Here is a 13,784-nt window from a genome sequence, read left to right as displayed (position 1 = left end):
AGGACTTCTGGAGGGCCCTTATACTGCGACTGCCGGGCCTTCACAGCCATGGAACATTCCGATTTACTCATGCGCGATGCCTTCGTTACAGGCATTGCATCGGACCCCATCCGGCAACGACTGCTGGAAGGGGCCGCAAAGGCCCTGGCGCTTTCCATGACGGCCGCCGCTATCGCACTGCCGGTCCCCTCGCCTCAGCTGCTCCCTCAATGGGCCCTGCCGTCCGCTTCCCCCGACCCCACGTGCGATCAGTGGGCGCAGCCATCTATTGCCACCCCCGCCACGTGCGCTCCATGGGCGCCGCCATCTTCATCCACCACCGCCATGTGCGTTCCATGGGCGCCGCCATTTTGTTCCGACCCCACAACGTGCGCTCCATGGACGCCGCCATTTTACCCACAGGTACTGCAGATGCCGCCATCTTGTCTCCAGGTGCCGCCATTTTGTCCTCTCCCCGGGACGGGGACACGGGTCGCTACCGCTCCTCGTCGGACTCATCTGACTCAACCGCCGATCAACCACTGCTCGCCTCCGTTACGCTCGACCAGTCCCGTCCTCGCAACCTGGCACCCTCTTCCACATTGGTGCTGGTCAACGGCCACGTGACCTCCTGCCTCATCGACTCCGGGAGCACCGAGAGCTTCGTCCACCCGGACACGGTAAGGCGCTATTCCCTTGCGGTCCATCCCGCCAACCGGCAGATCTCTCTCGCCTCCGGGTCCCACTCTGTCCCGATCCAGGGTTTCTGCCTGGTTAAACTTACTGTACAGGGCGTGGAATTCGACCGTTTCCGTCTGTACATTCTCCCCAACCTCTGCGCTTCACTCTTACTAGGCCTGGATTTCCAGTGCAATCTCCAGAGCCTCACCTTCAAATTCGGCGGACCCCTACCTCCTCTCACCGTTTGCGGCCTCGCGACCCTCAAGGTCGAGCCTCCCTCACTCTTTGCCAATCTGACCACAGATTGCAAGCCCGTCGCCACCAGGAGCAGACGGTACAGCACCCAGGACAAGGCCTTCATCAGGTCCGAAGTCCAGCGGCTGCTTCGGGAGGGTATCATCGAGGCCAGCAACAGCCCTTGGAGAGCCCAGGTGGTAGTGGTTAAGACCGGGGAGAAGCACAGGATGGTCGTGGACTGCAGCCAGACCATCAACCGGTACACGCAGCTCGACGCGCACCCCCTGCCCCGCATTCTGATATGGTCAATCAGATTGCACAGTACCGGGTCTTCTCTACTATTGACCTGAAATCCGCCTACCACCAGCTCCCCATCCGTAAATCGGACCGTCCCTACACTGCCTTCGAGGCAGACGGTCGTCTGTACCAATTTCTTAGGGTTCCCTTCTGCGTCACGAATGGAGTCTCGGTATTTCAGCGAGAAATGGACCGAATGGTTGACCGGTACGGACTGCAGGCCACCTTCCTGTACCTCGACAATGTCACCATCTGCGGCCATGACCAGCAGGACCATGATGCCAACCTTTATAAATTCCTCCACACTGCATCTCTCCTTAATCTCACATGCAACAAGGCGAAGTGTGTGTTCCGCACAGACCGCTTAGCCATCCTTGGCTACGTAGTCCAAAACGGACTACTGGGGCCCGATCCCGACCGCATGCGCCCCCTCATGGAGCTCCCAATCCCCCACTGCCCCAAGGCCCTCAAACGCTGCCTTGGGTTTTTTTCTTATTATGCCCAGTGGGTCCCACAATACGCGGACAAGGCCCGGCCACTTATCCAGTCCACACATTTTCCCCTCTCGGCCGAGGCACAACAGGCCTTCGCCCGCATTCGATCTGACATAGCCAGGGCGGGGATGCACGCGGTAGATGAGACACTGCCTTTCCAAGTAGAGAGCGACGCTTCAGATGTCGCCCTTGCCGCCACTCTAAACCAGGCGGGCAGACCCGTGGCATTCTTTTCATGCACCCTCGACGCCTCCGAAATTCGGCATTCCTCTGTTGAAAAGGAGGCCCAGGCAATCGTTGAAGTGGTGCGCCACTGGAGGCATTACCTGGCCGGCAGGAGATTCACTCTCCTCACTGACCAACGGTCGGTAGCCTTCATGTTCAACAACACGCAGCGGGGCAAGATCAAGAATGACAAAATCTTGCGGTGGAGAATCGAGCTCTCCACCTTTAACTACGAGATCTTGTATCGCCCCGGCAAGCTCAACGAGCCCCCAGACGCCCTCTCCCGAGGTACATGTGCCAGCGCACAAGTGAACCAGCTTCGTGCCTTGCACGAGAGCCTTTGCCATCCGGGGGTCACTCGCTTGTACCATCTGATCAAAGCCTGCAATCTGTCCTACTCCGTCGAGGAAGTACGGACAGTCACCAGAGACTGCCAGATCTGTGCGGAGTGCAAGCTGCACTTCTACCGGCCAGATCGCGCGCGCCTGGTGAAAGCATCCCGCCCCTTTGAACGCCTCAGCGTGGGCTTCAAAGGGCCCCTTCCCTCCACCGACCGCAACACCTACATCCTTAGTATGGTCGATAAATTTTCTAGGTTCCCATTCGCCATCCCATGGACGTCTGCCACCGTCATCAAGGCCCTGGATTCCATTTTCGCCCTGTTCGGTTTCCCCGACTACATCCACAGCGACAGGGGATCCTCGTTCATGAGCGATGAGCTGCGCCAATTCCTGCTCAGCAGAGGTATCGCCTCCAGCAGGACGGCCAGCTACAACCCCCGGGGTAACGGGCAGGTAGAGAGGGAGAACCGGACGGTATGGAGGGCCGTCCAGCTGGCCCTACGGTCCCGGAACCTCCCAGCCGCTCGCTGGCAGCAGGTCCTCCCTGATGCGCTCCATTCCATTCGGTCGCTACTGTGTACCGCAACTAACAGTACACCCCATGAACGTGTTTTTGCCTTCCCTAGGAAGTCCACATCCGAGGTGTCGCTCCCGACGTGGCTCACGACTCCGGGCCCAGTCCTTCTCCGTAGGCATGTACGGCACCACAAGGCGGAACCCCTGGTGGACAAAGTGCGCCTTCTCCACGCCAACCCTCAGTATGCCTACGTGGAGTTCCCCAATGGCCGTCAGGACACAGTCTCGCTCCGGGACCTGGCTCCCTCAGGTGCTGATCCCGTGCCCACACCCCTTTCTCTTCCCGCGCCAACCCCCGGCGCCCCCCTATTCGTCCCCACCAGGTCCATCCCTCATCCCCCTGCCCACCCTGGAGGACACGGAAGATTTCGGCTTGCTCTCGGAGTCATCCCGCCAGCAGCCAGCACCAACACCGCCAACACCTGCACCATTGTTGCCATCACCGCGGAACGTTCGACCACCGATTCGGCTCAACCTGTAACCTGCTAACCGGATGGACTCTTGATTTTCCTTGTTGGACTCTCTTGTAAATAGCATCCTTTGTATTAAGAGTTACATGTCACCCCCGCCGGACTCATTTTTTTTACAGGGGGTGAATGTGGTGAGATAACCACTGTAGTTATGCGTACTGCAGTAGGGGGATGTATGCCTGTACCTGTAATACAGGTTCCTCCGGTAAGCCCCTGCCGGCTAGCTCTGCCCATAGGGAGCTTGTGTATAAATATGCATGAGAGCCACTCAGACTCTTAGTCTACAGTTGCAGATGGAGGGACAACATCGTACAACAATAAAGCCTCTATTGAACCAGTCTCTCGGCTTTGAGTATAATTGTTAGCGCTACACGCTCCACAGTAATTAAGTTTCCCTGGGGCGAACAAATCAGTGGGAGGCTGCCAGGAGCGTGGCGTGATTCACATGGTGAGTGTTGGCGGGATTCGCGGTGTTTTTCTCACCGGAACTGACACTGCCATTTTCTGGTAAGATTCTGCCCAGTATATATTGCCCCTTTATTATATCGCCATTTCCCAAGTGCCCTTTTATTTGAAATTATCAGTTAGTCAATATTATAAACAATTGTTCCTGTGGATTTTTTAATTCTAAATAATGGTTTAATGCTCAAAATTAATTTCTATGGACTCTTATCCCTGCTGCAGACTTTCACTCAGTCCAGGTTAAATCTAAACTGAGATCCCAGTGTTGTAACTCATTGCATCACATTCTGTTAGAAAACTGGTGTTCGGAGTAGGCACTGCAAATATATATCGGCAAAAACAGTAAAAAATTACGGCAGTACTATGAACTGCATTGAAACAAATATGGTGGACTTTGCTTAAAGTAGTTTTGGGGTGCGAGAGATTGAGAGTAGAGAAGTCAGGAGCACAGATTTGACTTCGCAGGAGGGCGGCAGTGTTCAGGTCGGTGGTTTGAAGTGTGTCTATTTCAATGCCAGGAGTATACGAAATAAGGTAGGGGAACTGGCAGCATGGGTTGGTACCTGGGACTTCGATGTTGTGGCCATTTCAGAGACATGGATAGAGCAGGGACAGGAATGGTTGTTGCAGGTTCTGGGGTTTAGGTGCTTTAGTAAGGTCAGAGAAGGGGGCAAAAGAGGGGGAGGTGTGGCGCTGCTAGTCAAGGACAGTATTACGGTGGCAGAAAGGATGCAAGATGGGGACTCTTCTTCCGAGGTAGTATGGGCTGAGGTTAGAAACAGGAAAGGAGAGATCACACTGCTGGGAATTTTCTATAGGCCACCTAATAGTTCTAGAGATGTAGAGGAAAGGATGGCGAAGATGATTCTGGAAAAGAGCGAAAGCAACAGGGTAGTTGTTATGGGAGACTTTAACTTTCCTAATATTGACTGGAAAAGATATAGTTCGAGTACATTGGATGGGTCGTTCTTTGTACAATGTGTGCAGGAGGGTTTTCTGACACAATATGTTGACAGGCCAACAAGAGGTGAGGCCACTTTGGATTTGGTTTTGGGTAATGAACCAGGCCAGGTGTTAGATCTGGAGGTAGGTGAACACTTTGGAGACAGTGACCACAATTCGGTGACCTTTACATTAGTGATGGAAAGGGATAAGTATACCCCGCAGGGCAAGAGTTATAGCTGGGGGAAGGGCAATTATGATGCCATTAGACATGACTTAGGATGTGTAGGTTTGAGAAGTAGGCTGCAAGGGTTGGGCACACTGGATATGTGGAGCTTGTTCAAGGAACAGCTATTGCGTGTTCTTGATCAGTACGTACCAGTCAGACAGGGAGGAAAGGGTAGAGCGAGGGAACCGTGGTTTACCAAAGAAGTGGAATCTCTTGTTAAGAGGAAAAAGGAGGCCTATGTGGCGTGAAGTCTCAGTTGGGGCGCTTGATAGTTACAGGGAAGCGAGGAAGGATCTAAAGAGAGAGCTAAGATGAGCAAGGAGGGGACATGAGAAGTCTTTGGCAGGTAGGATCAAGGAAAACCCAAAAGCTTTCTATAGGTATGTCAGGAATAAAAGAATGACTTGGGTAAGAGTAGGGCCAGTCAAGGACAGTGGTGGGAAGTTGTGTGTGGAGGCTGAGGAGATAAGCGAGATACTAAATGAATACTTTTCGTCAGTATTCACTCAGGAAAAAGATAATATTGTGGAGGAGAATGCTGAGACCCAGGCTATTAGAATAGATGGCATTGAGGTGCGTAGGGAAGAAGTGTTGGCAATTCTGGACAAGGTGAAAATAGATAAGTCCCCGGGGCCTGATGGGATTTATCCTAGGATTCTCTGGGAAGCCAGGGAAGAGATTGCTGAGCCTTTGGCTTTGATTTTTAGGTCATCATTGGCTACAGGAATAGTGCCAGAGGACTGGAGGATAGCAAATGTGGTCCCTCTGTTCAAGAAGGGGAGTAGAGATAACCCCGGTAACTATAGGCCGGTGAGCCTAACCACTGTGGTGGGTAAAGTCTTGGAGAGGATTATAAAAGATACGATTTATAATCATCTAGATAGGAATAATATGATTAGGGATAGTCAGCATGGTTTTGTGAAGGGTAGGTCATGCCTCACAAACCTTATCGAGTTCTTTGAGAAGGTGACTGAACAGGTGGACGAGGGTAAAGCAGTTGATGTGGTGTATATGGATTTCAGTAAAGCGTTTGATAAGGTTCCCCACGGTCGGCTATTGCAGAAAATACGGAGGCTGGGGATTGAGGGTGATTTAGAGATGTGGATCAGAAATTGGCTAGTTGAAAGAAGACAGAGAGTGGTGGTTGATGGGAAATGTTCAGAATGGAGTTCAGTTACGAGTGGCATACCACAAGGATCTGTTCTGGGGCCGTTGCTGTTTGTCATTTTTATAAATGACCTAGAGGAGGGCGCAGAAGGATGGGTAAGTAAATTTGCAGACGACACTAAAGTCGGTGGAGTTGTAGACAGTGCGGAAGGATGTTGCAGGTTACAGAGGGACATAGATAAGCTGCAGAGCTGGGCTGAGAGGTGGCAAATGGAGTTTAATGTGGAGAAGTGTGAGGTGATTCACTTTGGAAAGAATAACAGGAATGCGGAATATTTGGCTAATGGTAAAATTCTTGGTAGTGTGGATGAGCAGAGGGATCTCGGTGTCCATGTACATAGATCCCTGAAAGTTGCCACCCAGGTTGATAGGGTTGTGAAGAAGGCCTATGGTGTGATGGCCTTTATTGGTAGAGGGATTGAGTTCCGGAGCCATGAGGTCATGTTGCAGTTGTACAAAACTCTAGTACGGCCGCATTTGGAGTATTGCGTACAGTTCTGGTCGCCTCATTATAGGAAGGACGTGGAAGCTTTGGAACGGGTGCAGAGGAGATTTACCAGGATGTTTGCTGGTATGGAGGGAAAATCTTATGAGGAAAGGCTGATGGACTTGAGGTTGTTTTCGTTAGAGAGAAGAAGGTTAAGAGGTGACCTAATAGAGGCATACAAAATGATCAGAGGGTTAGATAGGGTGGACAGCGAGAGCCTTCTCCCGCGGATGGAGGTGGCTAGCACGAGGGGACATAGCCTTAAATTGAGGGGTAATAGATATAGGACAGAGGTCAGAGGTGGGTTTTTTACGCAAAGAGTGGTGAGGCCGTGGAATGCCCTATCTGCAACAGTAGTGAACTCGCCAACATTGAGGGCATTTAAAAGTTTATTGGATAAGCATATGGATGATAAGGGCATAGTGTAGGTTAGATGGCCTTTAGTTTTTTCCATGTCGGTGCAACATCGAGGGCTGAAGGGCCTGTACTGCGCTGTATCGTTCTATGTTCTAAAGCCAACTTTTTTTTCCTGAGACTAGGACAAAAATTCATCATTCTAGCGCCGTCACTGTCTGCCTGTTGGTCGTTACCTTTGCACTAATGTACTCCTGGTTCTTCATTAATGAGAAACATGTAAGTTGTTAAAGAACATGAGTTTTGAAATTATTCTCCACCAACTTACCTGAATGCATTAACCGTTCTTATGTTCAATTTCCTTTGCCCACTGTTCTGGTGAATTGTAATTGTCGTGGAAATTATAAGTCAGCACTTCAAGTTTTCGCCAAAGGTTTTTTAATTAAGCTTGAAGTTCGTGGAGGGCTGGATAGACAGCAATCATTCCAAATGCCCTCCGTTACAGAGGTAAAAGCAGATATTTATATCAGACAGTAAGCAATATCTGGGACAAAAAGCGCTGCTTTAGATGAGAGAGACAGAAAAACAAGCAGGCCGGAGCCATGTTTTAATAATACAACCTTGGGTTCCTTGCCTAAGCAGCATAAAATGTCAGCAAAACAATGTGCAGATGTATGCTTGTTTATATTGTAGGACCTTCTGACTATTTCATACAGCACTCTTGACTGAAATAAGGCTAAATATCCATCATGCTTTTCCAAGTGCCTATTTTCATGAAATATTAAGCATCTGGTTAAAATGAATACCCTTAAGCAGACAACTAATCCGCACACTAAATCCCTTCAACAGTAATTTCAATTCTGTTAAACTATGCAGAGTTTAAATATTCGTTCTTGGGGTGTCACTGGCTTGGCCTACATTTATTGCCAATCCCTAAATGCCCTTGAGAAAGTGGTGGTGAGTCACTTTCTTGAACCACTGCAATCCCTAGGGTTTAGGGGCACCCATAGTGCTATTAGGGAGGGAGTTCCAGTATTTTGACCCAGCAACAGTGAAGGGACGGCAATATATTTCCAAGTCAGGATGGTGGTTAGCTTGGATGGAAATCAGGTGATGATGTTCCCATGTGTCTGCTGCCCGTATCGTTCTGGATGGTAATGGCCATGGGTATGGAAGATGCTGCCCAAGGAGGCTTGGTGAGTGCCTGCAGTGCATCTCGTAGATGGTACACTGCTGCTACTGTGTGTCGGTGATGGAAGGTGTAAATGTTTGTGAGTGGGTTACAATCAATTGGGCTACTTTGTCCTGGATGGTGTCAGGCTTCTTGAATATTGTTGGAGCTGCACTCATCCAGGCAAGTGGAGAGTATTCCATCACACTCCTGACTTGTGCCTTGTCGATGGTGGACAGGCTTTGGGGAGTCAGGAGGTGAGTTACTCGTCGCGGGATTCTTGGTCTGTGACGTGCCTTTGTAGCCACTGTATTTAAGTGATTAGTCCAGTTCAGTTTATGGCCAATGGAAACCCCCAATATGTTGATAGTAAGGGATACAGTGATGGTATGCCTATGAATGTCAAGGGACGATAACTGCATTACCTCTTTATCAACATTAATGGAGATGGTCATTGTCTAGCACTTGTGTGGTGCGAATGTTACTTTGTCTGCTTGATTTGCACCCAGCCACCACCTTAAATATGAATTTAGTTCACAACAGGTCCAACGTGGTTGTGATCTACGAGATGCACTGCAGCAACTCACCAAGTGTCTGAGGCACTATCAATTACGCAAAGACGAGAGTAGGATGTAATCAAGGCTTTATTATACTGAGATGTGTGGCCTCCTACAGCAGCTCAGTGTAATGGCTGCTGTACGGGGAGCACACACATTTATGCTCCACCTGCTGGGCGGAGCCAGCAGGCAGGGATCTACCCCCGTACCTGTAGTACAAGGGCCTTACCGTAAAGCACCTATATCAACATTGTATATACAATATATACATCACTGGTGACTACCACATTCACCCCCTGTTAAAAATGAGTCCGGCGGGGGTGGTGTAGAACTATATACAGAAAATTGTGTTTTAAAACTACAGATGACATTACAAATTCAGGCGGTCCGGTACCTTGATCTGTCGTCGAGAGCGCCGTAGTGCTGGTGGCGACGCGGCCGGCAGCTTGGTCTTCGGTGACTCCGGGAGTGTGTCGAAATCCTCTTCATCACCGGGTGTGGTCAAGGGGAGGACGGATTGTCCCGCTGCGGTGGGGTGCGCCGGGGGAAGGGAGGGTGGCGCCGGGTCGGAGGGGGGAGGTGTGTGTGTGGGGAACCAGCTGGCGCCAGGTCCCTGAGGGAGACTGTGTCTTGGCGGCGGTCGGGGTACGCTATGTAAACGTACTGTGGGTTGGCGTGAAGTAGCTGTATCTCTCAACCAACGGGTCCGCCTTGTGGAGTTGAACGTGTCAACGGAGGAGAACGGGTCCTGGAGCTGCCAGCTATGTCGGCAGCGAAACCCCGGAGGTGGACTTCCCAGGGAAGGCAAAGAGACGTTCATGGGGGGATTCATTAGTTGCAGTGCACAGAAGCGACCAAATGGAGTGAAGTGCGTCGGGGAGGACCTCCTGCCAGCGGGAGGCCGGGAGATCTCCGGACCGTAGGACCAGCTGGATGGCCCTCCAGACCATCCCATTCTCCCTCTCCACCTGCCCGTTTACCCTGGGGTTGTAGCTGGTCGCCCTGCTCGAGGCAATGCCCCTGTTGAGCAGGTACTGGCGCAGCTCATCGCTCATGAATGAGGATCCCCTGTCACTGTGGACGTAGGCGGGGAAACCGAACAGATCGAAGATGGTGTTGAAGGCTTTGATGACAGTGGCAGACGTCATGTCGGGGCATGGTACGGCAAAGGGGAATCGGGAATATTCATCGACCACACTGAGGAAGTACGTGTTGCGGTCGGTGGAGGGGAGGGGCCCTTTGAAGTCCACGCTGAGGCGTTCAAAGGGGCAGGAGGCCTTCACCAGGCGTACACAGTCTGGCCGATAGAAGTGCGGTTTACACTCCGCGCAGACCTGGCAGTCTCTGGTGATCGCCCTGACTTCCTCGATGAAGTAGGGCAGGTTGAGAGCCTTGATTAAATGGTAAAAACGTGTGACCCCTGGGTGACAGAGGTTGTCGTGCAGGGTCTGGAGTTGGTCCACTTGTGTGCTGGCACATGTACCTCGGGTTAGGTCATCAGGGGGCTCGTTGAGCTTACTGCGGCGATACAAAATCTCGTAGTTGTAGGTGGAGAGCTCGATCCTCCACCTCAAGATTTTATTGTTTTTGATCTTGCCCCGCTGTGTGTCATTAAACATGAAGGCAACCGACCATTGGTCAGTGAGGAGAGTGAATCTCCTGACGGCCAGGTATTGCCTCCAATGCTGCACGGCTTCAACGATGGCTTGGGCCTCTTTTTTGACGGAGGAGTGTCGAATTTCGGAGGCATGGAGGGTGCAGGAAAAGAATGCCACGGGCTTGCCTGCCTGGTTGAGGGTGGCGGCCAGAGCGATGTCTGATGCATCACTCTCCACTTGGAATGATAACGTCTCGTCGACCGCGTGCATCATGGCCTTGGCAATGTCGGCCTTGATATGGTTGACGGCCTGGTGAGCCTCGGCCATTAGAGGAAAAACAGTGGATTGGATGAGTGGGTGGGCCTTTTCCGCATAGTTTGGGATCCACTGGGCATAATATGAAAAGAGCCCCAGGCACCGTTTGAGGGCCTTGGGGCAGTGGGGGACGGGGAGTTCCATGAGGGGGCGCATGCGATCGGGATCGGGCCCCAGAACTCCATGCTGGACCACATAGCCAAGGATGGCTAAGCGGTTCGTGCTGAACACCCACTTCTCCTTGTTATACGTGAGGTTGAGGAGAGTGGCGGTGTGGAGAAATTTGACATGGTTGGCGTCATGGTCCTGCTGATCATGGCTGCAGATGGTGACATTGTCCAGGTATGGGAAGGTGGCCCGCAGTCCGTACCGGTCAACTATTCGGTCCATCTCCCATTGGAAGACCGAGACCCCATTGGTGACGCTGAAGGGAACCCTAAGATGGTGGTAAAGGCGGCTGTCAGCTTCGAATGCAGTGTATGGGCGGTCCACCTCGCGGATGGGGAGCTGGCGGTAGGCAGATTTCAGGTTCAATGTCGAGAAGACCTGGTACTGTGCAATCTGATTTACCATATCAGATGTGCGAGGGAAGGGGTACGCGTCGAGCAGTCAGATTGATGGTCTGACTGTAGTCAACGACCATCCTGTTTTTCGCCCCAGTTTTGACCACTACCACTTGGGCTCTCCAGGGGCTGTTGCTGACTTCGATGATGCCTTCCCGAAGCAGCCACTGGACTTCAGACCTCATAAAGGTCCTGTCCTGGGCGCTGTACCGTCTGCTTCTGGTAGCGAGGTGTTTGCAATCCGGGGTTAGGTTTGAAAAAAGGGAAGGTGGGTCGACCTTAAGGGTCACGAGGCGGCACACAGTAAGGGGTGGTAGGGGCCCGCCGAGTTTCAGGGTTAGGCTCTGGAGGTTGCACTGGAAGTCCAGGCTGAGTAGCAAGGCAGCGCAGAGGTTGGGAGGACGTAGAGACGGAAGCCGCTGAACTCCATGCCCTGGACAGTGAGTGGCGATGCAGTACCCACGGATCGCCACGGAGTGGGATCCGGAGGCCAGGGAGATTCTCTAGTTAGCGGGGTGTACAGCGAGGGATCAGTGCCTTACCGTATCAGGGTGAATGAAGCTCTCAGTTCTCCCGGAGTCCAGCAGGCAGGAGATCTCATGTCCGTTGACTTTCACTTTAGTTGAAGCAGTCGCGAGGTTGTGCGGTCGAGACTGGTCGTCGGCGGTTGCAAGTGATGAGTGGCCGGATGAGGTGCCCGATGGGCAGGGGTCCTGAGTTGGGTCAGATGGCAGCGCCCATGAGCCGCAGGTGTCGTGAGGAAGGCAAGATGGCAGCGCCCATTGGTCCTGGGAGGAACAAGATGGCGGCGCCCACGGGCCGCACGTGTTGCGAGTCGAGCAAGGTGGCAGCGTCCACTGGCTGCGCGTGGTCCGAGGAGGGGAAGATGGCGGCACCCACTGGCCGCACGTGGGGGGAGCCAGGCCAATAGCGGCGATTGAGCGGGCCTGGCACACTGCAGCGAAATGTCCCTTCTTGTCACAGACCTTGCAGAGGGCGCTCCGTGCCGGGCAGCGCTGTTGGGGGTGTTTTGACTGCCCACAGAAGTCGTATTTGGGCCGTCCAGGGTTCGTTGGCTGCCGCGCAGCACAGGCGTGGGGTTGGCTGAGGGCAGTCGCTGATGGGGTCCACGATGCACAGGGGGGTGGGCCGCGCGGTCGGGGGTATAGGCCTGAATGTTGCGTGACTGTAAGTGACAGCGCTAGTTTTTCTGGTCGCCGTGAGGTCGAGCGTGGCCCCCTCTAAGAGGCGCTGGCGGATGTAGTCAGACCCTATGCCCATAACAAATGCGTCTCATTAGCAAATTCGAGTGTTCCATGGCCGAAACAGCCTGACAGTCACAGTCTCTAACTAGGGCGAGCAGGGCACGCCAGAAATCTTCCACCGATTCACCAGGAAGTTGGCGCCGTGTGGAGAGGAGGTGTCTGGTGTAGATTTTGTTAGTCCGCTGAGCATAGTTTTCCTTCAGTAGCGCCATGGAATCTGCATTGGTCGGCGCGTCCTGGACGAGTGGAAAGATGTTGGAGCTCAGCCGCGTGTAAAGGATCTGGAATTTCTGTGCTTCTGGAATTGTGTCTGGCGCAGACCCGATGTACACTTCAAAGCAGGCTAGCCAATGTTCAAAGTCCTTTTTGGCGTTGTCTGCTTGAGGATGCAGCTGCAGGCGATCCAGCTTGATGCGGAGGTCCATCTCTGAAAAACTCATTGTAATAAATTGATGCACTATCAATTACGCAAAGACGAGAGTAGGATGTAATCGAGGCTTTATTACACTGAGATGTGTGGCCTCCTACAGCAGCTGACGAAATAGCTGCTGAACGGGGAGCACACATATTTATCCACCGCCTACTGGGTGGAGCCAGCAGGCAGGGATCTACCCCCGTATATGTAGTACAGGGGCCTTACCGTAAAGCACCTATATCAACATCCTATATACACATCAGTGGTGACTACCATAGTCGCCTTTGACAGCACCTTCCACACTTCCCACTTCTACCACCTTGAGGATGAATGGGAACACACCACCTGAAAGTTCCCCTCTAAGTCACATACATCATTCTGACTTGGAACAAAATTGACATATTTTCACTTTCACTGGGTCAAAATCCTGAACTCCATCCTGAACAACATTGTTGGTGTACATACACCATATAGATCACTACAGCGCTTCAAGAAGGCAGCTCATCACCGTTTACTCAATAGCAATTAGGAATGAGCAATGACACCCACATGAACGAATATAATAAAAATGAGATTATTGTGTGTTGGCAGGTTACTTCACCAGGGAAATAATCACAGCCTAGTTCCAATCCTCTTATTTCAATGGGGCTTGCCTGTTACTCAGACGCACAGTGTCCACCAAAGATCACGGGAGCAACATCCTTGCTCAGTTTTCACCTCCCAGTGGCACTGACTAGCTCCAGCACCAGAACTATTGAGAGAGCAAACTCAGCACAGACAGTAATAATAAGGATTGAACTTCCAATCATTAGCATCACTTGAGCATCTAAATATAAAGTACAAAAGGTGAAGTCACACGAGATCAAAGGTGAGGTGGTAAGATGGATTCAGAACTGGCTCGGTCACAGAAGGTAAAGGGGAGCAGGAGAAGGGTGTTTTTCTGAATGGAACGTTGTGAC

General features: G+C 52.0%; 1 protein-coding gene across 7 annotated transcripts in view; it reads left to right on the top strand.

The window, feature by feature from the left end:
* LOC119976291 (transmembrane protein 145-like) overlaps positions 1-13,784 on the top strand; it is a 74,715-nt gene that overhangs the window by 45,167 nt on the left and 15,764 nt on the right. For all 7 annotated transcript variants that reach the window (XM_038816714.1, XM_038816717.1, XM_038816715.1 and 4 more), the window contains one exon: positions 7,127-7,220. In XM_038816714.1, coding sequence (XP_038672642.1) covers positions 7,127-7,220 — 94 coding nt within the window. The remainder of the gene's footprint in view (positions 1-7,126; positions 7,221-13,784) is intronic.

Source organism: Scyliorhinus canicula, chromosome 13 (genome assembly GCF_902713615.1).
Source record: "Scyliorhinus canicula chromosome 13, sScyCan1.1, whole genome shotgun sequence".
NCBI classification, from domain to species: Eukaryota; Metazoa; Chordata; class Chondrichthyes; order Carcharhiniformes; family Scyliorhinidae; genus Scyliorhinus; species Scyliorhinus canicula.
Note: the sequence above shows the minus strand (reverse complement) of the source record. Positions and strands in the feature narration are given on the sequence as shown.